This window comes from Hyaena hyaena, unplaced genomic scaffold (genome assembly GCF_003009895.1).
Source record: "Hyaena hyaena isolate Hyena2069 unplaced genomic scaffold, ASM300989v1 scaffold_192, whole genome shotgun sequence".
NCBI lineage: Eukaryota > Metazoa > Chordata > Mammalia > Carnivora > Hyaenidae > Hyaena > Hyaena hyaena.
The window spans coordinates 665,738-687,954 of NW_024080825.1; the positions used below are offsets into that span (position 1 = coordinate 665,738).

At 54.5% G+C, this 22,217-nt stretch overlaps 1 protein-coding gene across 1 annotated transcript in view; it reads right to left on the reverse strand.

Annotated features, from left to right (window-relative positions):
* FAIM2 (Fas apoptotic inhibitory molecule 2) overlaps positions 1-20,645 on the reverse strand; it is a 33,670-nt gene extending 13,025 nt beyond the window's left edge. Inside the window, exons 1-11 of the mRNA XM_039241459.1 lie at positions 20,497-20,645; positions 16,704-16,899; positions 13,904-14,004; positions 13,383-13,447; positions 12,906-12,959; positions 6,939-6,989; positions 6,567-6,606; positions 5,995-6,032; positions 5,435-5,522; positions 5,060-5,155; positions 3,348-3,401 (exon numbers count right to left, since the gene is read on the reverse strand). Of these exons, the coding sequence (XP_039097390.1) occupies positions 3,348-3,401; positions 5,060-5,155; positions 5,435-5,522; positions 5,995-6,032; positions 6,567-6,606; positions 6,939-6,989; positions 12,906-12,959; positions 13,383-13,447; positions 13,904-14,004; positions 16,704-16,899; positions 20,497-20,511 (798 nt within the window). The 5' untranslated portion in view covers positions 20,512-20,645. The remainder of the gene's footprint in view (positions 1-3,347; positions 3,402-5,059; positions 5,156-5,434; positions 5,523-5,994; positions 6,033-6,566; positions 6,607-6,938; positions 6,990-12,905; positions 12,960-13,382; positions 13,448-13,903; positions 14,005-16,703; positions 16,900-20,496) is intronic.
* Between the last annotated feature and the right edge of the window lie 1,572 nt (positions 20,646-22,217).

A 22,217-nucleotide genomic window follows, 5' to 3' on the forward strand; every position in this document is an offset into this window, starting at 1 on the left:
TGCAGGGAGTAGGTGTAGAGAGAGAGGAGTTGATGTCCATACGGCCCTCAGTGTGAGCAGGGGGACAGGAGAAATCAAGAGAGCTGGTGGCCAAGATACCCAGGGAGGAAGGTGCTTCTGGGCGGAGGAATGAGCAACTGTATCAAACAGGCTGAGGAGCTGGCAAGGTAAGGGCTGAGAAACGACCGCTGCTGACCCTGCTGAGAGCATTAACAGGGTTGAGAGAATTCCAGAAGGACTGGGAAGAGAGAAAGGAGGAGACAAATGGGAAATATAGGTACCCCCTGCTTTCTGAAAGTTTGAGTTACATTGTTTCATTTTTACAAAAGACCTGTAGTACCTGATTTCACTAGCCAAAAGAAATCCAAAGAGGATTTTCACTTTTACAAAAAATGGTGGGGAGCAGGGAATAGCAATCAGCATTTGCTTTGCAGGAGGGCAACACACCCCGTGACAGGAGCAGCATGCACCCCAGGCAACGAGTGGCACCCCCAGCTCCTTCCGTGGGAACCCAGCATCTGGGCATCAAGTCACAGAGCGGCGTGTGTGAGCATCTGTATTTTATCCCTATTTATTTTGTGCATAATGTCAGCAAGATGCATCCTAAGGTAGAAGAAAAGCCTAAGAGAGGTTATTTTTTGGGGTCTGGGACACTCAAAACATTTTCCATATACATTAACGGTAATTGCTTCTTCACTTTATGCCATCCAGCTTACAAAAAATTTCATAGGAATGCATTACTTTTGGGGGAAGGCTGTCAGCAGTGTAGATTCCCTTATAAGGAGTTTTGCTCTAAATGGGGATGCTGCAAAGGGATGTGGGTCAAGAGTGGGGTGTGTGTGTGTGTGTGTTTCCAGATGGGAGAAATTGTAGCCTGTTTCCCTGCTAATGGGAATAGTCCAGTAGAAAGGCCAATACTGATGGGGGCTGGGGAGGAACAGGGGGTTTGCTGGAAAGAACTCCCAGCTGCTTCCCAAATCCAAGCTAATAGGAGTTGTCTTCCTTGAAGGGGACCATCAGGGTGCTGGAAATGGCACCTGGCGGGGCACAGGACACCTGGGTCCTATCCTAAATCTGCCAGCCCTTAACACCCAGGGCTTCAGATGTGGAAAGCGAGTCTTCTAACATCAGTGCTGCCTCCCTCCCTGGGTTGTGGTGGAGATCCAATGAGGTAATAGGTGTGAAAGTGTTTTGTAAAAAGTAAAGGGTGGAACAGATTATTGGGATTATTTTTACTATTCTAATAACACAAGAGATTAGTAAACAAATTTAAGGGATGACTATTCATCCAGCCCTACTTGTATATACAGCCTTCCTGCTTATCTGACATACTGGCTGTGATCTGATCCACAGGGAGCCAAGTAAACTCCCCGACCTGCCACTGATGCTCACCATGCTCCCACTCTGCCCTACATATTGTACATATTGACCCCTCTTCTTCTACTTGTCCCTGGCAAACACTGGGACAAGTGAGCCTCCCAGGCTCACTCCCCACCACCCCCAGCATGACCCTGCACTTTTCTTTCCTCTTGGCCCTATTCCCCACTCCATCTTTTTCAATGAAAAAACTTTTTAATGTTTATTTATTTATTTTGAGAGAGAAAGAGAGATAGATAGCGAGCAGGGGTGGGGGGGAGGGGCAGAGACAGAGGGAGAGAGAAAGAATACCAAGCAGACTGCACTGTCAGCATGGAGCCTGACATGGGGTTCAAACCCACAAATTGCGAGATCGTGACCTAAGAGTCCGTCGCTCAATCGACTAAGCCACCCAGGTGCCCCTCACTGAAACTTACTTCAGGTAGGTACTGCCTGGAGGAAAGCGTATTGGTGTGGGGGCCAAGAGAAGGTAGTGCTGCATGGTGACTTTTCTGGTTTGCCCACGATTTAGGGGTTCCCTCAAGAAGTGAGACTTTTAGTGCTCAAACTGGCAAAGTTCTGGGATAAACTGGTCAGCCTAGTCTTGACCAAGGCCACACTTAGTTGATATGCCATTATCTTGCCAGGAAATGGGACAAACCATTTAACTTCTTTGTGGTCCAGTTTTCTCATCTATGAAGGAAGGGCTTGGAGTTTTCCTAGATACCTTTTTAGTCCCTTCAGCCTCAAGCTCTAAACCTGAAGGTCATTTACTCATTCCACAAATATGTCCTGAGTGCCACTATATGCCACATACTGTGTTCCTCCTGTTGACTGCGGCTTCCTGGGCACTCAGCACAGCACCTCACACGTAATAGCTGCTCAATAAAGACCTGTGGAAATGAATGAACCTACCACACCCCATTCCTTATCCACATCCCCCAAAACATCTGATCATAGTTCTGATCCTCCATTTTTCCCCCTGGTCTATCACTTACAAGCCTGTGGAACCTGTGAATAAAGCCTAGAACTCCGACTGGACTGAGTTGAGCTGAACATTCCAACGAGGAAGGTCTGGGCACTGCTCCTGCTGGCTTTGGTGTTTACCTTGTATGCCCTCTGGGAAGAGGTCACCAAGATGAGCTTGCCCACCTGGGCGGGTTCCGGAGCATCATCCCATTCAGGTGCCCACCTGAGCAAAGGGCCTGTGTTGGGCTCTTCCAGGCAGATGTCTGTCCCTGGCTACCTTCTGTCTCCTGGGCATCTGCTGACAGCCATCCCATGCTCCTCCCCACGTAGCCTCATACCCAGAACGGGGCTCTGGAGCCAGACCATCCAGGTTGCCAGTCTGGTCCCCTGCTTCCTAGGATGCTGTGTGAACTTGGGCAAGTTGTTTAGTCTCTGCGTTTCAGGTTCCTTATCTTAATCTGATCACAATAGAAGCTATTTTATAGAGACCTAGTGAGGGTTAAATGCACACAGAGAGATTATTGGTGGGGGGAAGCGTTCAATAAATATTAGCTATTCCTGTTACCATCATCATCACCACCAACACTCTCAGTTTGGTGAGAACAACCAAGACTAAGCTTTAACTAAGCACATGTCTCACACTGGGAATCCCCCTTGCTCCAAGAAGCCTTCCCAGATTACCCCTAGGAGAGCAATGACTAGCTTAGTCCCTGTGGCCAGGACACCCTCATTCTCTCACCCCTGAAAACAGCACTGGCCCCCCCCTAGGAGCTAGGGGTGCCTCTTCCCAGCTCTGTCTAAAGCTCCAATCCTGTTACCACCTTCTTCCTCACCTGCCCAGATAAGCTGGTGTGTCTTGGAAATCAGAGAGCATTCCCTGAATGCAGCACTGAGCCTTGACCCGCCCACAGGAACTTCACAAGGTGTCAGAGAGGAGGACTATGAGGAAGACTGGATAGTGGAGGGGCCTGGGGAGGTGATCAGAGGCTGAGAGGGCAGGGTCCCCAGGGAGCCACACTCACCAGCGTAAACACGCCTGCTCCCAGAGCGGCATACACTGCGTGGAGCCAGGGCACCTGTGGAGCAGACACAAGATCGGTTTAGAGTGACAGGCGGCAAAGGGGCAGGGAGGAGGGCTCAGCCCAGAGACCTGAGGGTGTAGCACAGACCTCCCTGGTGGCTTCCCTCTCTCACAGCACCCCCCAACTCTTCCCAGCATTCCTGAAGAAGCCCCAGGGCAGACAGGAGTCCTTGATTCTCTGTGTGGTCAGGGTGGGTGTGGGGAGCCCCAGGATACCAGTGACCATGCAGGGACTGGCAGGGGAGTTCCCAGTCGACACATACTTGTTCCAGACTCAGGCTAGACTAGGGAGACTCAGTCTGTTGAACCCATGTCATTCTCCCAGCCTGAGCCTGGCCTCCGGCTGCTACCTCCCCTGCAGGGGCACATCCCTGTCCTGTGTGGGGTCTGTCTGTTCCTCTGTAGGGGAAGTCGCTAGCTTTGCCTAAAGGGATGAGGGGCTCAGGGGTAAGGCGAGCAGGGGGAATCCTCTGGCATGTCTGCCAGCTGTGCATAATGTGATTGCTTGCAGAGACTGGAGCAGCACCCCTCCCCATCCCTGGCCACCCCTAGGTCTCCGGGGCGCCCCGCTGGGTGTGGAGACCCTACAGGTTTCAGCCATGCCCTCCTCCCCAGGGCTTTCCCCAGAAGTTTCTTGGAAACAAAGGCATCCCAGTAGCCTGACCTGGATCAATAAACAGTTCTTTGAAGTCTTGAGGCCACTTCCTACAACTGCCTCCCCCCTCCCCCCATCCTAGATACACAGAAGGCCCCCAGACCAGCTCCGGTCCCTCCCTTCGTCAACAGGATCCTGGGACATGCCAAGGAAATGTCAGAACCAATCCTGACGTTCTGGACTTGGAGCCAATACCCTGCGGACTGGGGCTGGGCAGGATGGGGTGGGGGGAAGGGGGAGTGAGGAATGCTGCTCCTAGCCTGGCAGAAAGGGGGCAGTGGGGGGATCATGCACCAAAGGTGGCTAAGAGGAGCCCCAGGTGGGGGGTATAAGCATGGAGCCCTTAGCAGGAGTCTAACAGCTTCATCCCTTGGGTTCCCAAGATGAAACCTCAAGCCCCTCCTGTGATGCCCTCGGTCTGCCCCCTCTCCATCTGCAGCAGCCTGACCATGTCAGTCACCACTGGGCCCTGTGCAGTCTGAGCTGCACTTCCCAGAGCAGGCTGGACAGCTGAGATTTGGCTGGCCTCACGGACACTCTAATGGCTGTATGCTTGGAGCCTCACTACCCCACCTCCTGCCTGCCTGGCCAGCCAGATTCTGGCGCTCTGGACTGGGCTGATTTCTCAGGGGCCCCAGGAGGTCCTTCTTCAGGGCCCTTCTGGGCCCGGTGGTGTGCTCCCGTCCCTGCCCAGGGTTTAAATGTGCCGTGGCTTCTCCCTTGGCCTCACCTCCATCCTAGAGGGGGAGGACGAGAAAGGTGAAGCCGGATGTGGCTCATGGTGCGGGCAGGTGCCCACGCCTGCTAAGAAAAGCCTCCTTGTTTGTTTGCTTACACTGCCAACCAGCTCAGGTGCCAAGAGGGCCGGACAGGATGACAGGCTGTGGGCCTTTGGCTCTGGGCCTTCTTTGGAAGGTGTGGGAGGAAACAGCACCCTTGGGCGAGGTAGGGCTCTCCCTCCCTCCCCAGGGGCCCTACTGGGAGACCCGGGGACTCACATATTGGAAGGGCAGGAGGATGGCCAGGATGAGTCCACTGAAGAAAAGAGTCATGAGCAGCACGAAGATCACACCCTGGCAGGAGGTGAAGTCAAACTGCAGGGATGGGACAGGTGTGAGCGGTTGGGCCTGCACAGAGTGGCTTGGCATTCCCGGGGACGCCTGCCGGGCGGTGTGCTGGCCACAAGGCAGAGGCCTATAGAGCAGGCTGCTGTCTTACACTCCTTACCTAGAACCTGGCACCCCCCCTCCTCCCCTCCTCCAGGTGGCCTCCCCAGACCCTACACACCTCTTTCCCCTCTCCCTAGCCAGGGACCCAAGCTTGGAGCCCCCCATCCCATAAGCCTTGTCCTGCCCCCAAACCCCAGAGCTGACCTTGGTCTGGAAGCTAAAGACGGTGACTGAGAGGCAGACAAGAGCCGTGATGCCCAGACACAACAGCACAGATGTCGTGTTGTAGTAGCTGTGGGGCACAGAGGGGGGACTCGGCTTCGGCCAGGGCTCCTGGTTTCCCCGGCCCTCCTCCCAGGCCCACCCCCTTCCGCCAGGACCCAGTCCCTCCACCTGCGGCCCCCAGCCTCTCTCCTGGGCCCTGCCCTCCCCAGCGTGCCTGGACTCAAACTCTTATTTGAAGAGGATGGAGAGGGGTTTGTGCTGGTGCCGGGGAGGTTTACAGGCGCGGTTTCTCAGGCTGGGGTCGCTCAAGCTGCAGTTTGAGAGAGGTCACCTTGCTCTCCTCCATTCCCCACCTCCACCCCGCCGGCCTGGCCAGGTCCTGCCATCACTGTTCAATAGAGTGTGCGAGAAGAGGGCTCCAGGCCAATGTGTCCTGCCTGCCCGAACCCCCACCCCCTCTGAATGCTCTCTGAAGGGATGTGTTCAGGGCCAGCTCCCCTCAGAGGGTGGCCCCGTCCCCTTCCACCCGTCCCCTTTACCTGGACAACATCCCAGTGAGGTAGGCCATGGACAGGGTCTGGAAGAAAAAGCAGGATGAGGGAATGCTCCAGAATCCAGCCTTTGGGGGCCCAGACATCTTCAGGGCCCAGCCTGGGTCTCCACTCCTTGTGCACACCCCTCAACTCAGCATCGGCTTCACCCCCACACATTCACTTCCACAACTCAGGCCTGGTGAGGAGCGTCGCGACAGGCCTGCACTAGCTGTGTCCCCTTCTTTCTTTTGCAGCCTTGCTCTTCCCCCCTTTCTATGACCTACGCTTCGTTATCCATAGCTCTAGGATGCCACATTCAAACCTCTTAAAAACAACATCACAAAGAAAAGAGACAGTGGCTGGAGTCCAGGGTGGGGGAGACTAAGCCCATTTGGAAAGAGAGGGTGGGACGTCTTTGTGGTAGAAGTGGGGTGAAAATACCGCTGCCTCCACCAGTGACCTCCCAGTAGACACCCGTGGCCCAGACTTCCTGGCCCTGGAAGCCCCCCTCCTTCCCTCTTCCCACTATGTGCACTCAGCATCTGTCCCTGGCCCCCCACCTCTACCAGATCACTTACGAAGATGGTCAGAAGAATCAGGTTCCAGGGGAAATGCCTCCTGTAAGGCAAACCACTGAGTTCAGGGGAGACTGGGGGGTGCTGGCAGCCACAGGCTGGGTCACTGCAGCAGGGAGGGGGCCTCTGCCTAACCCCATCCCCACTCCTCGGAGCTTCCTCCCTCAGCCACACCCCCAGGTGCCCCCATCTGTCGGTTTACACTCCCCTGTTGCCACCTGAGAGGCGCCAAGGAAAGGAGGGAGGGCTTGATGGAGCCCAGAGGGTAGAGCCCTCTCGGAAGTTCACGGCACACAGGCGGTAGGCAGGACTGGGGCCAGAACTTTCAAGATCCTTCTCATGTTCCTACAAGTTGTTCCTCAAGTCCTCACATACCTGGGTCCAGAACAGCAGGCCAGGGTCAGATAGGTGGCGAAGAATACAGCACTGTGAGGAACAGATGGGCAGTCAGCCCGTGCCCCCTGAGGTCCCTCCACCCAGACCCTTGCTCATTCCACCCTCTGTCCCCCTGCCCCTGCTCACAGGCACCAGACAGTATGATTGGGTTGGGGGAATGGTGTTTAAGACCACGGTCATCCTAGAACCTGGCAATGGGCAGCATGATGGTCCAATTCCAAAAGACAAGAATGGAAAGTGGGTGAGCCTGCTTCTGGAAACACGGGGTCTTGGGGGCCACGGGACAGCTGACTACCCAATCCCAAGTGGCCTTGGGACACTCCCAGTATGGCACACAGAAAGCTTGTATACCATGTTTTCTAGGTGCCAGGCGGAGTGCTAGGTGCCTTATGAATACTAATTAATGTAATCCTCGTACCTTCTTGCTCGAGTCCTGGCTTATCACCACTGCCCCATGCTGCCTCCTTTAGTCCCCTCCCACTCTTCTTGCTGCTTGTAATGATCTTGTTACTTTATTGTTGGTCTATCCCTCTAGACTGCAAGCAAATCAGGGAAGGGCCCTCATCTGTCCTGCAAGCACCTGGCACAGGCAGGAAGTGCTTGGATCAGGTGGCCATGTCCAGCAGAAGACAGGCTGGGAGCTCAGGGCAACCTCAGAGACAGGGATTGAGGACTGAGGATTTTCTAGAGAGCAGTAGAGGTGAAGGTCAGTCCAGGAGGTAGAAGATGAGGGGATGAGGACCCAAGGGGCATGCTCATGCCTACCTACATTGATGCCACCACCAGTGTACAGTCTCCAGCACCCAGTAGACCCTGAACATGGCACCTGCCATCCTCGCCCTTCTCTCCTCTCTGTTTGTCACCTATCCCCCAGAGCAGCAATTCCAACCATCCTTCCTCATTTGCAAACCTCCCAGGCTGCCTCATCCTGCAAGGGTCTGGCCTGATGTGTCCCAGAAAGATTTGAGATGATGTGGGGCTTCCTTGGCTCTCTGCTTGCCATCGGCAAACATTGTATCATGCATGTGCCCTTTCCTCTGTCCTTCCATCCCCGGCCCACCCCCCCAGCCTGGGCTCTGGGCCCCACACCCTCAGCTCCTCTGCCATCTCTATCTCTATTACATCACCTTTTCTACTCGCACCTCTCCTCCTACACAAACGTCCTTAACTGCTCTCCATCTTCAACCAACGTCTTCCCAGTTCTAGCTATTTCCACTTTATCCACCCTCACAGACAAGCTTCTTGAAAAAGTTGTCCTCAGTCACTGTCTCCTTCCTCATCTCCTCATTGCTCCCCAACTCCACAAACCCAGCCCCAGCCCCACTTAATGAGAGCTGGCTTTGCCACATCCCTGTGGCCTGTTGAGCCCAAGTGACACTTGTCAGTCCCTGTCTTACCTGACTTTTCAACATCTGATCACTCCCATTATTCCCCTGGTTCCAAGATGACACACTCTTGGGTCCCCTCCTACCTCCCTGGCCACTCCTTCTCAATCTCCTTCAGGGGAGCTAAATATGCCCGGTCCCTTCGACACAGACTCCCATCAGGCTGTCTCCCTTCATGCTCTCCCTAGGGGCTCGATCATCCACAGGGCTGCCGTTAGCAGGCAAATGCTCATGGCTTCCACACCCTTGTTTCTGATCTAGATGGTTCCTTCTCAACCCCAGGCCTGTATATGCAACTGCCTATGGAACAGACATGGCCATTCAGAAACATTCCAAACCCAACAGGTTAGGAACCTGCCCTTGTCCCTGCATCTCCTACTGCAGAGGACGTCATGCACGTCCAAGTCGCCCAACCAGAGAGCTCAGCATCCTTGACTCTCACCCGGCCTCGCCCGATTAATCACCTGGCCCTGCCGATCCTCCTACCCAGGTAGCTCGCAGATCTGTCACCTTCTCTCCATGCCCAATACCACCCTTTTAGGTGGGGCCACCTCTCTCTATCTGGTCCTGCTGCCAGCCCTGCCTTCCACCCTCCAAGCTACAGGCAGATCCAACCCTAAGACTCCCTTGCTTAAAAATTCCCAAAGGCCTGGCAAGGCCCTGCTTGATGTGCCTCCCTGAACCTACCTCCCTGGCCCGCCCTTCCCTGCACTCTGCTCCCTCTCCCCTCTGCACCCTCACAACGTGCCTCCCACACTCTGCTCCTGCTGGAGAAGACTGACTGGCAGGGAAGCCTGAGGCCTGGGTTAGAGGGGCCCCCTCCAGGCACCAAGGGCGTTCCTCAGCCAAGGCCTGCACCCTCACACCCTCCAGGCCTGTTCATCTGAACCCCCACTCAGATGTAGCATCTGGAGTGGCCTACGCGTTTTGCCTTCCTACCACTCAGCCAGGGCCTGACAATGGTTAGGTGACATTTAAATACTTGTGGATGAAATGCAAAAGAATAGGGGATGGAGAGGCGGAGACCAGCCTATTAGATGTGGCAAATAGGACGCCTCCATTTTCACCTTCTCCTAGTCTTCCGTGGCTCTCAAGTGATGTGGAACAGTTGTCACAGTGATTGAGGAGTTCTTAGGATCAGGGGCCAGCAAAGGACAGTGGAATCATCCTGCCCCAGTTGAGAAACACTCCAGCATCTGCTCTCTTTTGGTCTCACTTGAGTCATTGGTCAGTCACTTGGGCAATAATGATAATAATAATAGCCTTGTCTATGTGTGTCCTGGGTGTGGGTCCTGTCTCCCAGCCAGTCTGGGAGCTTCCAAAGGGCAGGGGCCCCATCTCCTTTCCTCTCTGGCCCACAGCTCTTCAATCCTCAAGACCAGAGGTGGCTCAGTCGGTTGAGCGTCTGACTTTGGCTCAGGTCATGATTTCACAGTTCATGGGTTCAAGGCCCGTGTCGGGATCTGTGCTGATGGCTAGCTCAGAGCCTGGAGACTGCTTCGGATTCTGTGTCTCCCTCTCTCTCTGACCTCCCCTGCGCTCGCTCGCTCTCTCTCTCTCTCTCTCAGAAATAAATAAAACATTAAAAAAAAAAACACCAGAGGTCACAGGAAAGGCAGAGGGCCATGACCTGGGGCTTAGAGTGCAGCCGCAGAGCCTGACCCCCGCATTCATAGCCCAGCTCTGCACTCCTATTGTGTGACTTTAAACAAGTTACTTAATTGCAGAGCTCCGTTTTCCTCCTTTGTGAAACAGGAGTGCTGGGACCCGCTCACTGGGGCCATAACAGGACTGACCTAGAGCACACATGTCAAGCGTGTCGCACAGGGCCTGGCACAAGGTAAGGATTCAAGAATGGAAGTTGTTAGTATAATTGGACTGGCAGCCTCGTGGAGAGGCTCCGACCCACCTCTCCCAGCTCTGGGCCTCACAGCTTCCTCCCCGCCTGCTTCCCCACCCGCTCCACAGCCCTGACTCCTTCCCCACCGCCAGGGCTCCCAGGGAGCAATCAGACAATAAGGTAAGAGCCCACCGAGGGAGATGACTGGGGCCTTGAGACAGCGGTGAGTGGAAGGCGTGCCGGCGGGCTGCCATCCCAGGGGACAGAGGATGAGTCACGGACGTGAAAGAGAGACTCACTCGCATGTCAGAGCCTGGGCCCCAGGGCCTGGGCTGGAGCCCTGGTCTGTTTACAGAGTGTCAGAACAGGGGAGTGAGGCTCAGGTGGAGGCCGGGCCAAACCCAGGGTCCTCCTCCAGCGTGCCCCATTCTAGGGCCAATCCTGGGGCCAGCCGGGAGGCAGCAGAGCACCCAGGGGAAGTGCACAAGACTATGCTGCTTAGGAAGTGACAGCTTCTCTCGGAGCCTCATTTCCTCATCCATAAAATGCAGATAATCATAGTGTCAGCCTGGTAGGGTTGTTTATAAGAATCAAATGATAAATACCTGTAAAGCAGGTAGCAGAGCGCCTCACACATTAAAAAAAAAAAATGGCTATTAAGGGCTTGGTAAGTTGAAGGAGGTGAGACCCACTAGGTCTCAGACCCAGAAGCAAATTCAGGGGCAGGGTAGATAGAGTTGACAGGTGGGGAGGGGACAGGGCAGGGCAGAGCCACAGGGTAGCTTTCTGGACAAAATGGCAGCATCTTGGGGGTGCAATTCTCAAGCACCTCCAAGGCTTTGTGTTGCCCCATAAAAGCACAGGGTCTAGGCCCACTCCGGATTTCTCTCCACCCCCACCCCCTCCCCTCACTCCCTTCCTCCCCAGCCAGGGAGAGCACCTCTGCTTTCTGTCTGGAGATGTTGAGGAGGAACGATGTTAAACCTCACCACTCACAGAGCAGAGTCTCATGCCTGCCCTCAGTGGGGTAGACGCTGCCCCACTTCTGAGCCTGCTCATTCCCAGGCTGTCCCCTGCCACCATCTGCTCAGGACAGGAAGTCCTGCAGACCCTCCACAGAAGTCCCGGTGAGGGGCCCAGGGACTCCATATCAGAGTCCTCAGGGCATCTGGGTCTACCAGGCGGTGCTGACGTGCCGGGAGCCATGCCAACCTGCCATGCGGGCTGGCCGGGGTGGCCGTCCCTGGGGCCTCATTAGCTCTATCATACAGTGCCTCCAGTTCCCCAAGATGCATGCCTCCCTGCCTGGTCTGCAGACAGGTCCTCTGTTCTATGCCCTGGGAAAGGCTCCAGGTGTGGATGCCTCCTCCCCTGGGACTCCCAACTTGACTGAGCCTCTCCTCCCCTCCCTCACTCCTCTAAGGATCCACAGAGGCCAGGACAGGCCTCCTACCTGTCAGCCTATGGTTGGCTGGTATTAACTCAAGGCCCATTCTGGGGCTGTTCTGGGCTCAGGATGGTTCTGGAGGCTGTGGGCTGAGCCCACATCTCCACCATAGCTCTACCCAGGAGCAGGTCTGGGAAGCTGTGGTGTGCAAGCTCCTTGCCGGGCACTCAGAGCTGCCACTGCATAAGGCCCCCCTGCTCTCTGAGATGTCTCAGATTCCCTTACATGGAGTCTTCCAGCCGTGTGCTGGCCTCATTCCGTATTTACATGTGCCACATGCAGCCCTGCTCACATGCTTTTGCTTGAGCCACTTCAAACCTCTGAAGCAGACTGAGGACCTGGATGTCTCAGGCTCATGCCTTCCTGCCTCCCCTCCTCTGAGTGCTGCTCATTCCCATGGCGCTTTGTGCCACTCACTGACTACCTTTCCCTATAGAAGTCTCTTCCTCAGTAGCCCCAGTGCCCAGGACAGTGCTGGCCTCACAGTAGGTGCTGAAAGAGACTTAGGTGAGAGCGGTATTGCTTTGAGCCCAGGGTAGTTCTGGCCTAGAATTACACACAATGACCCTAATTACTCAGATAGGAGGGTCAAGGATCACCTACACCATCAAACTTCTCTGAAGTTACCTGCCACATTCCTTAAGGTGTATAGGGCAAGCAGGAGCCAAGTGCCTTGAGAAAAGGGAGTCTGCCAAACAGAGTGATTAAGAGCACAAGCCTCAACCTGAGTCCTGGATTTGAATCCCAGCTCTGCCACAGAATAGCTGTGTGACCTTGGGCAAATTACTCAACCTCTCTGAGCCTTAGTTTTCTGAGATAATCATACCCAGTAGACTCAAGGATCGAATGCAATACTGTATATCCAGCACACAGAGCAAGGCCCAACCCTTATTAGGCACTCTATAAGTGGTAGTTATTATGATTAATAATTCATAGGCATTAATAACAACAATGTTAATAAGAGTAGCAACATTATCATTAGTGTGGGCCAAGGTGTTCCAACCCCCTTCCCCTCAGGGCCATGGTCTGGGCCTCTCCAGCCAGAGCCCCAGCCCACCTCCGCTCCTTGTGCAAGCACCAGAACCTATGCCTGTCTCCCCCCCACCCCCAGACCCAAACACCCCAGAAGGGCCCTGCTGGCTCTGCTCTTGTGAGGACAGTCTTCCTTTGGGGTAGAGAGAGGCCATGGGCTTGGATTCTGTCAATGGAGATTCCCCACCCTGTGCCACTGAGGGTTCTCTGGGAGGGGGCCTGGAGGCCTGGGGTATACTCACTAGGATGCCCAGTACCATCCTGGATTGGCCTGGACATAGTCCTTAACGGGGTCACTGCAGAGAAAGGAGAGGGAGAGAATCAGAATCTACCCTATGTCTCCATTTCCACATCTGCACCTGCCCCACCACGGTTCCCAGGACTTGCGAGGAAGAAAGGAGGAAGGGACCCTGGTGGCATAGCGCGTCCCGGCCACTGTCCCTGGCTGGGACATGGAGGTACCCGGCTGTGGGGCTAGAAGATCTGGGAGGAATGACTGCCTCACAGCCACAGCGGGCCCAGAAGGCACCAGGCCTACCCCCACTGGATGGAGGACTCCTCCGTGGGCCACTCCCTACGGTTCCTCCTTACTGAGGGCCTCCACTGCCCCACACAAATCTCTTTAGGCAAATATTCCAAGAACAGTCTGATTCGGGGACCCCCGCCCCCGGCCTTGCCATGCTGCCCCTGGAAGGTGCCCGTTCACACTACCAACTCACCAGAAGGTAAAAAGAGCCACAACACTCAAGGTCACCAGCAGCTGGATCAGCAGGATTGTATAGACCTAGGTTTCAGAAGGAGTTCTGGTCAACTTAGGGGAGCCCCACTGGAGGCTAGGGAGGCTCAGGCCCCCAGTGAGGCTCAGGGAGCCCCCCAGCTTCCCAGTGACTCAATCTACTCTCCAGACCTACATCCTGTACCCTCCCCTTTCTTTCCTAGCGATCACTAGAATGGACCCAGGACAAGGTGAAAGAAAAGCAACTTTGCTCCAGAGCCCATCCCCCCAGGACAAGGGGCCCCTATGTCTGGGGAGAGGATGAGACAATGAGTTTAGGCATAGCAAGGGGCAGTGGGGTGAAACCTAAGGAAGCACTTCCCAGCAGGTGTTTCCGCTGGGGTCATTGGAGAAGGGGACACAAGGATGTTCTCTGTAGACAAAGGGCTGGGTCGGGGCCTTCTCAAGGGACACCCCGCCCTTCCCCAAGGGCCCCCGTCCTGGAGAGTTGGGGGAGGTAGTTACCTTTCTGATGAAGACTCGGCGAACTTTCTGGTCATCCCAACTGAAGGTGGTGAAGAGCTCATGGTCTCCGGCTGGGAAACCGTTCTCATAGCTGGAGCTGCCTGTATGGACATGGGGAGGGGGCCATGAGGGCTCCCATGTGTATAAATGCTGCCCACCATGGCCACCAGTTCAGAGTTCACTTTTGTCAAACTGACTCTCTGGACTGGGGAGGCCCTTTTCTCTAGTTCTGTTCTCAAGCCTCCCACCCCACCCCATCCCACCCTCAGATCTCTTTCCCCAGCTGCTTCTCCTGTCTGAGTCCTGAGAACAAACTCTCATCTCCCCTCCCCTTCCCTGCATGCTGGCTGGGGCTCCCTGGGGGCCAGGCCTTGCCATACAAATGTGACCCTTTCTTCTTGTGTCCCTCACTCTCCTCGCTGAACAAGGGCTCCCTTGTGGCTAAGAATCAGAGAGGGACAGCCACTCTCCCAAGGCCACCTAGTACACCTCAAGGTCTAAGGTCCTACGCCCGCCTGCTCTGAGGCCCTTGGGGTGAGAATCAGGGATTAGTTGGGTGGGAGAACCTGCTGGTGCCCCAGCTGGGAACCAGGGCAGGGGGGAGGCTGGAGGGGGAAGCAAAGCCAGGACAAAGGCAAGGAGCGGGATATGGATGCGGATGAAGCTTGAGGGCCTGGTCCCAGAACTCAGAACCCAGATATCAGGCCTGTGAAAGAGCATAGGATCCACAGTCAAACAGATCCAAATGTGGCTCCCTCCTCTAAGGCTGACTAGCTGTGTGACGTTGAGCAAGTCACCAGCCATCTCGGACTCTCTTCTGTGATATGGGTCCGTGATACTCACCTCATGGGGACATGAAAGTCATGAAAGCCTGTGGCTCTGTGCCTGGTGGGGACTATGCTGCCCTCTCTTTTGCACCCCTCATCTGGGCCATTCCTGAGGCCTCTGCTCTGTTCTCTTCCACTGTCCTTTTAATTCTTGCCATTTCTCCAAGATCTTACCCTCCCTCCGCAGCAAAAGCGTCAGTCTTGGTCTTTCAAAGCTGACCCTGCATTAAGCTCTTTGATGGCTCCCCACTGCCTTTTACTCAAATTCAAGTTCCTTAACAAAGCTTCCAGAGCCTCCCCCGAGCTCTCAGCCCCATTGCACACTGCTCCCTCCTACTTTTCTCCAGCCTGGCTATATTTTTTCAGCCATGTGCTTTCTTGCTTCTGGGCCTCTGCACCTTATATTCTTTCAGTCTGAACACTCATTTCCCCACCTCTTCACCAGGCTAACTCATGCCATCCTTCAGGACTCAATGTGGATACCTCTTTGTCCAGGAAGTCTTCCCTGACTGCTACACGGGTTGGGTAAGCTAACGCCTCTATCACTGCATCTCTTTCATTCTGTGGTAGTTGTCTGTTTACTTGTCTATATAGTCAGGCCTGTGGGGGCAGCAGGTCTTGCAAATCAATGCATCGCCAGAAATTTAGCATCCCAGGTCACAGTGCTTAGCATACACTTGGAAATGTTTGTCACATGTTGACTAAAATGAGCTTCCTTCCTACCCTGACAGTTCCCTGGAAAACACTACTTAAGGCAGCCTGGACATGGAAAATGAAGAAGGGAGAGAGAGGGGAACCCGCTGTAAACCTGTAGCCTGGAGGCCCTCATCCTTTTATCCTCCACTTCTCTTTCATGTGCGGTCTACATCTCCTGCCACAGCCCAAATGGCAGGCCACTGAGCAGGACATGAAGACAGAGAAAGTCCTGTGGGTGTCCGGGGCAGTGAGAAGGGCTCACACAAACACCAGACCTTCACTGGCTCTCCAGGAGGTCACGGTGTGGTAGGTCTGCTTGGCTCCGGGCCGAGGGGGGATGAGGGGTGCGAACCATGGTGGCCACTCCAGGTGAGTAGCGGCTCTGTCTGAGGCATTGTTCCTGGGATTCCTTCTAGAATTCTGCTGGGGAGGGTGGGAGTTGATAAGATGGGGGAGGGATGTTGAGGGGCTGCTGAGAGAGACTGCAGGGGCTGAGGAAGATTGGAGAGGGGGCTCTTTCTTACAGCACGTGGGGAGCCGTATGTTCCCAGCCCTGAGGCAAAGCTTCCATAAGCAGCTCAACCTAACAGAGGGGCTCCTACGGGCTGTGACTTTGGTCTACAGGGAACTGGCGTTCGCCTGGGTAAGTGTGCCTATGAACTATGCCTGACCATGAGGGGCACTAAGGCTGGTATCCACACCCCTTCCCCCACGTCATGTCCTCCTGCACCCAGTAAGGGCTTGGAGAAGGGAAGAGAGGCAAGGAAAGCAAAGGTGAAGTGGTCCTCAGACCCCTGGCCCCCAACGTCCCTGGGGCCTTCATGGGGAAGTTTTAGATCAGCCCACATGTAAACACGGCATCTCCACTCACAGGGAGCCAGCCATAGCTTAATGCTGCCCTTTCTTGTGTCTATTCTGACCTCTCTCCCCACATTTTAATGTACCCCTTTCTTTGAGGAAAGCCTTTCTAGAATAGCCCCCAATCCACCAGCCCCCAGTCTGTCCCCTCTATTCGCCCTAGCCTAGTGACTTGAAATGAATCACCTCTTCCCCATCCAAGAGTACTGTAACTGCAAATATTGTGTCTCTCCCTTTTCATGGAGTCCTCCTTAACCTACCCTTGGAATGGCCCTCCAAATCCCAAGCCTTTGACAACAGAGCCTCATATAACAACCACACAATGCATCTATTTATGGGCAACTTCCTCCTACCCAGGTTTTTCTTCTGGGCCCACAACTCCCCATGATGTTCCAGGCTCCAGGAGCTGAGAGACTTACTAGGGTCCACATAGGCCCAGCTGGGATGGAGAGGCACAGCCGACGGGGCTGAGGGGAAGGCCCCTGCCTTGAGCCCCTCTCCAGAGGTGGCTTCCTCATAGGAGGGCGGGGCCGAGGGCACTGCTGGAGTCTCCTTCTTCTCACCATGGGCCTGCTGCTGCCCCTCTGTCCCGGGGGCCTTGTTAGCCACAGAGATCTGTGGAATAGAGGAGGAGACAGTCACCTGGGAAAGGGTGCCTTCCAAGTCCTTCCCACCAGCCCCCAATATCTGGAACTTCCATGTGTACTTTCTCGAACCTGCACTAGGAAGGGTGGGGGTGCAGACAATAATCTCCCTATTTCATGCAGGATATGGAATATTATCGGCCTTAACAAAGAAGGAGATCCTTCCATTTGCAACAACATAGATGGATCTGGAGGATATTGTGCCCAGGGAAATAAGCCAGACACAGAAAGAGAAAACCTGCATGATCTCAGTTATATTGGGAATAGAAAATAACCAAACTCATGGAAGCACAGAGTAGAATGGTGGTTGCCAGGGTTTGGAGAGGGTAGGGGAAATGGGAAGGTGTTGGTCAAAGGGCACAAAGTTTCCATTGTGCTAGATGAATAAGTTCTGGAGATCTAATGTACAGCATGGTGATTATAGTTAACAATACTGTATTGTATACTCGAAATTTGCTGAGAGAGTGGATCTTAAGGGTTCTCATCACACACAAAGAAAGGTAACTATGTGAAGTGATGTTAACTGGCTTGATTGTGGTGATCATTTCACAATGTATATGTATATCAAAACATCAGGTTGTATACCCTAAATATGTACAATTACCATTTGTCAATTATACCCCAATAAAGATGGTGGCGGGGGGAAGACTCTCCTCCCCCCCCCTTTTTTTTTATAGAGGGAGAACTGAGATTCGGGAGGGTCAGGGCTGGCCAGAGGCACACACTGAGGCTTAATAAAGACTGAGGAAGGAGGGGGTGCCTGAGTGGCTCATCTGGTTAAGCGTCCGACTTGTGATTTCGTCATCTCACATCATGACCTCACGATTCATGAGATCAAACTCCGTGTCAGGCTCTGTGCTGACGGTGCCGAGCCTGCTTGGGATTCTCTCTCTCCCTCTCTCTCTCTCTGCCCTCCTGCATGCACATGCATGCCCTCTCTATCTCTCAAAATAAACAAACTTTAAAAAAATTAAAAAAAATAACTGAGGAAAGAGAAATTCTTAGGAGAGGCCACCATTGGGCTATCCCTGGGGCAGAGAATGGGTCTGTATGCTTCCACTGTCTCCGTGGGGTCCAGGGAAGGGCCTGGCACAGAGTAGGCCCCCAAGAATATTATTGAATGAAAGATACTTTCATTTAATCTCCCTGTTACCTTGATGGTTATATTTTGAGCCCTGATTTTTTTTAATGTTTATTTATTTTTGAGAGAGAGAGAGGAAAAAAAGCAAGCAAGCAGGGGAGGAGCAGAGAGAGGGGAGGAGAGAGGATCTGAGGTGGGCTCTGTGCTGACAGCAGAGAACCCAGTGAGGGGCTTAAACTCACAAACTGTGAGATCATGACTTGAGTTGAAGTCGGATGCTTGACAGACTGGGCTATCCAAGCACCCCTGATCCCTGTTTTAAAATGAGGGAACTGAGGCTCAGGGAGGAAGAATGACTTGCCCAAGGTCACAGAGCCACGCATAGTCCATTGGGCTGCAGAGCCCAGGCTCCATCCACTGGGACTGGCCTCCTTCTGTTGGGCTAGAGATGATGCTAGGAAGGGGGGATGGGCCAGCAGGGAAACAGAGAGGGGTGAGGGGAGATATGAGGAAGCATGGGGACCGTAGAGTGGGGGAAGGGCAAGAGGTCCCCGGTGGAGGTTCCTGTTTCGGCCTCGTCCTATTGTGAACCTCAGCTTCTCCCCCAAACTAGAACAGAATCACAGACCTTCACTGTTGGACGGGATCTCAGAAGGTGTCTAGTTCAGCCCTTTCCTTCATTTGACAGATGAGGAAACTGAGGTCCAGAGAGAATTGTGCCAAGGCAGGTTGAAAACTCAAGTCCGTTTACACTCAGCTCTGCTCCAGGCCCCACAGTGTCCACTTAAGCTTTGGCGACAGGATGTGAGCTAGGAGGGCCTGAGTGCTGCCGCCAGGGAAGGAAGACTGTGGGGGAGGGGGTGTATTGAAAACTGAACCAGCAACAAAAAGATTGAGCCTCAGAAAATGAATGGGATTTAGTTCTGGCTTCAAAAAGAATGTGTTAACCCTGAAGGGCTGACAAGGAGAGACCCTGAGTTCCTTCTTTGCAGGGTGCCTCTAGCTGAGGCAGCCCAGAGGGGAGCAAGCACCAGAACATCTCTGTCGCCACCCAGACCTGAGGACCACTGAACTGGAGAGTTCTTTTCCATCCTCAGAAAGCCTGTGAGCAAGCTGGGGGGTGAGAGGCAGGGGAGGCAGGGGCGATGTGCTGCATTCATTGAGGACAGGAAGCGATGTCAGCAAAGTGACTGGGGGTGGGGGGTGGAATCAGCAGTGGCGGTGGGGGGGGGGAGCTTTTCATTTTCACCACAGTGAACACCCACCAGGCCTCCTTAGAGAAGGGCCTTGAGGAGCCTAGGCCTGTGAGAAAGGGGCTCTGGCTCACCTGCTGCCCTCCCACTCCCCAACCTCCTTTCTCACTCAGACCAGAAGGCTCACATCCAGGAAAATCCATTTCAGCCCACCAGAACCAAGGTCCTTTGAGCCCAGACCCATGAAAACAATGATTATGTCTGACTTCAGCCCTGTCACAAATGGGCCCTCCTCCCAACCCCCACCCTGCTGATCATCCCCAGAGCCTCCTGGGCCCTTCTCCTCCATACACACACACACACACACACACACACACACACACACACACACACACGCCTGTCATCAAGTGAGGTCTGCCCAATGGCGGGAGGTGGTATCACCAATGACATCATTTTGAGGTCTCAGGAGCTTAAAAACAGAGAGAGGAGGGTCTGAGAGCCCAGGGAAGGATGCCATTGGCTCTGAGGCTCAAGTTGGAGAAAGGAAGGGGGAGTGTAGGGGAGGTTCCTCTTCTGTCTTCTCTGCCCAATCCTTAGCACCCCCAAAACAGAGGGCCGGAGGGCCCTCCCCCTTTGCCCCAGCCCTGATTGTTGTATAATTCCACAGGCTGTTGATGTTATGTAACCACATTGGGCCAGCCAAGTCTCTGTCCCAGCCCTTCCCCTCCATTTCAGGCCTAAAACTAGAAAAAAAGAGAAGATGTTTTATCTGGTTCCATCTAGTCCCATGTCAATCCAAAACAAAAACAGAAATTAGACCATCCTGATGCAGGGTTGCCATAGTAACCCTCCCCCCAAAAGCATGTGTCCAGATGTGGAATGAATTGGTTGGGGGGGGGGGGTTCTGTGGAGGTGGGAAAGATGAGCATAATGTTGTTGGGGCAGGATAGGCACCACTCTTTGGGGCTCACCCAGGTGCCCCCCTCTGCTTCTCCCACCACACCCCGGACACCCAAGCTGATTCCTTAAGGGAAACTGGGCACCTGTGAAGGGTCCTGAGATGCCAAAGCCCCCGGGGTGAAAGGGAGGAGAGGCCTGTTGGGCAGGAAGAGGCTCTGACCTATCACTTGAAACGCGCCTTTTGGTCCTCTGACTTCAACAAGGACCACAGAGGACCTTCGCACAAGCGCCAGGGAAGGATGCTTATAGTGGTCCAGAGAGTTTGCTCGGGATGACAGGGAGCCGGGAGCTGAAGGATGGAGGATGATGGTGCAGGTGGGGGAGATGCCGGTACCTTTCCTTGTGTCATGGTGCTGTCTCTCCAGGAAGGGGTCCCTGAGGCAGGGGCGGCCGCTTGGGTCACCGCAGCCTGCCTGCGTCTCTTCCTTCCTCCGCGTGGGTTCTAGCAACATCCACTGCAGCCGGGCCAGGCGGACCGGAATGTACCATTCGGGAGCAGGAGGAGGAGGGGGCCGGGGGCGGGCTGGGAGACTGCTGCGGAGGCCGCTGCGGATTTACAAGCCCAGGGGGAGGAGGCGGCGCGCCGCCCCCTCCTCCGTCCCCTCCACCCTAAACCCTCATCCTGGGACTAAGGAGCGTGCGCTGCAGAGCCACCCAAGTGGATGGGTCCGCTGGGCGGGAGGAGGCGCGGGGACTCGGTGACACCAGACCAGCTGATGCTGCCTGCCTGTAACTGGAGCTGGGTGTCAGGGCCTTATCTCTCCACCGTCTCTGCTACTGACAGTTTCTGTTCAAGCCTCAGCCTCCCCCTTCCCTGTCTCTGGATGCTGCCCCAGATTTCTGTCTCCGTCTCTACCTCCCCTCTCATCTGTTTCATCATCCGCGGCAGAGTGGGAAGGTCTCCCACGGCTGGCTCGTCTACCCTCCCTGGCTTCTAATAGGGCCCCTGGGCCCTAAGTTCCTATGGGCTTTTGGGCAAGTCGTGTAGGCACCTCTCCTTGCCTCCATTTTCCCACCTGTGAAATGGGAGTGATGGGCCCCTCCCTACCTTGTGGCAGAAGCCTGATGTGGGAAGATGCAGGTGCTGTTTTTTTCAGCCCTGCCGGACCATTTAACCAGGCCTTTCTAGAGAGACCTCTAGCTCTGTCTCAAAGCATCTCCAACTCCCATCCTCACTCCCAAGCTGCTCCCTTTCTGCCTTCACTCTCACGTCCATCACCCCTGCCTCCATCTCCCCTGCCCCCATCTAGAGCCTGTCCCTCCCCTCTCCCAGGCTTGTCCTTGGGAATCCGCCACCACCAGGCCCTGTTTTCAAAGCTGCCGCAGTGTTACTATGGAGTTTGCAATCTCAAGAGCTGGGCTGGATTCCCAATTTAATCACCCTCTGGCCTCGTGACTTCAGCAAGGCCTTGATCTCTGTGAGCTGCAGCATCTCTTATAGAAAGGACGAGCTTTGTCCATCCTAGATTGACTGTAAGGCACACAGTTATGACAGTGGAAGCGAACTGGAGACCTCAAAGTGCTGCCAGTCTATGAGTTATTATTAACTGAGACATCTCCTACCAGAGTGTCTTGGGCTGTCCCAGGGTGAGGACCCCGAGATCTGCCTAAAAGGATCTGAACCTCGTAGGATAAGATGAGAAACCAAGCCCCGATACAGGGATGGCCCCTTACCTTCTGCTTCTCTGTCATCTCCCAGCTAGACTCACCTAATGACAGTGAGAAAGCAGGGCCCTGGGTGGGCAGGTAGATGACTGAGTTTTAATTCCAACTCTATTCACCCTTTGTATCCCGCCCCATAGCTACCAACTGCCTGCATGCTTACTTAAGCCTGGGTATCCCTGTCTAGAGGCTCTCTCAGCCCTCTCTGTCCTCCCCAGCCCTTCTCCCGACACCTTCCTCCTGCAAACTGTTGGCATAGGTCCCTCCCACCCCCACGATGGCACAGTCACCCAAGGTCTGCCTGGCCTGCATGCCACCCCCACCAGAATCTGTGTTCTGGAGTGTTTTTCTCCTCCTGTGAGACAGCTCTAATGCCACCTCCTCCAGGAAGCC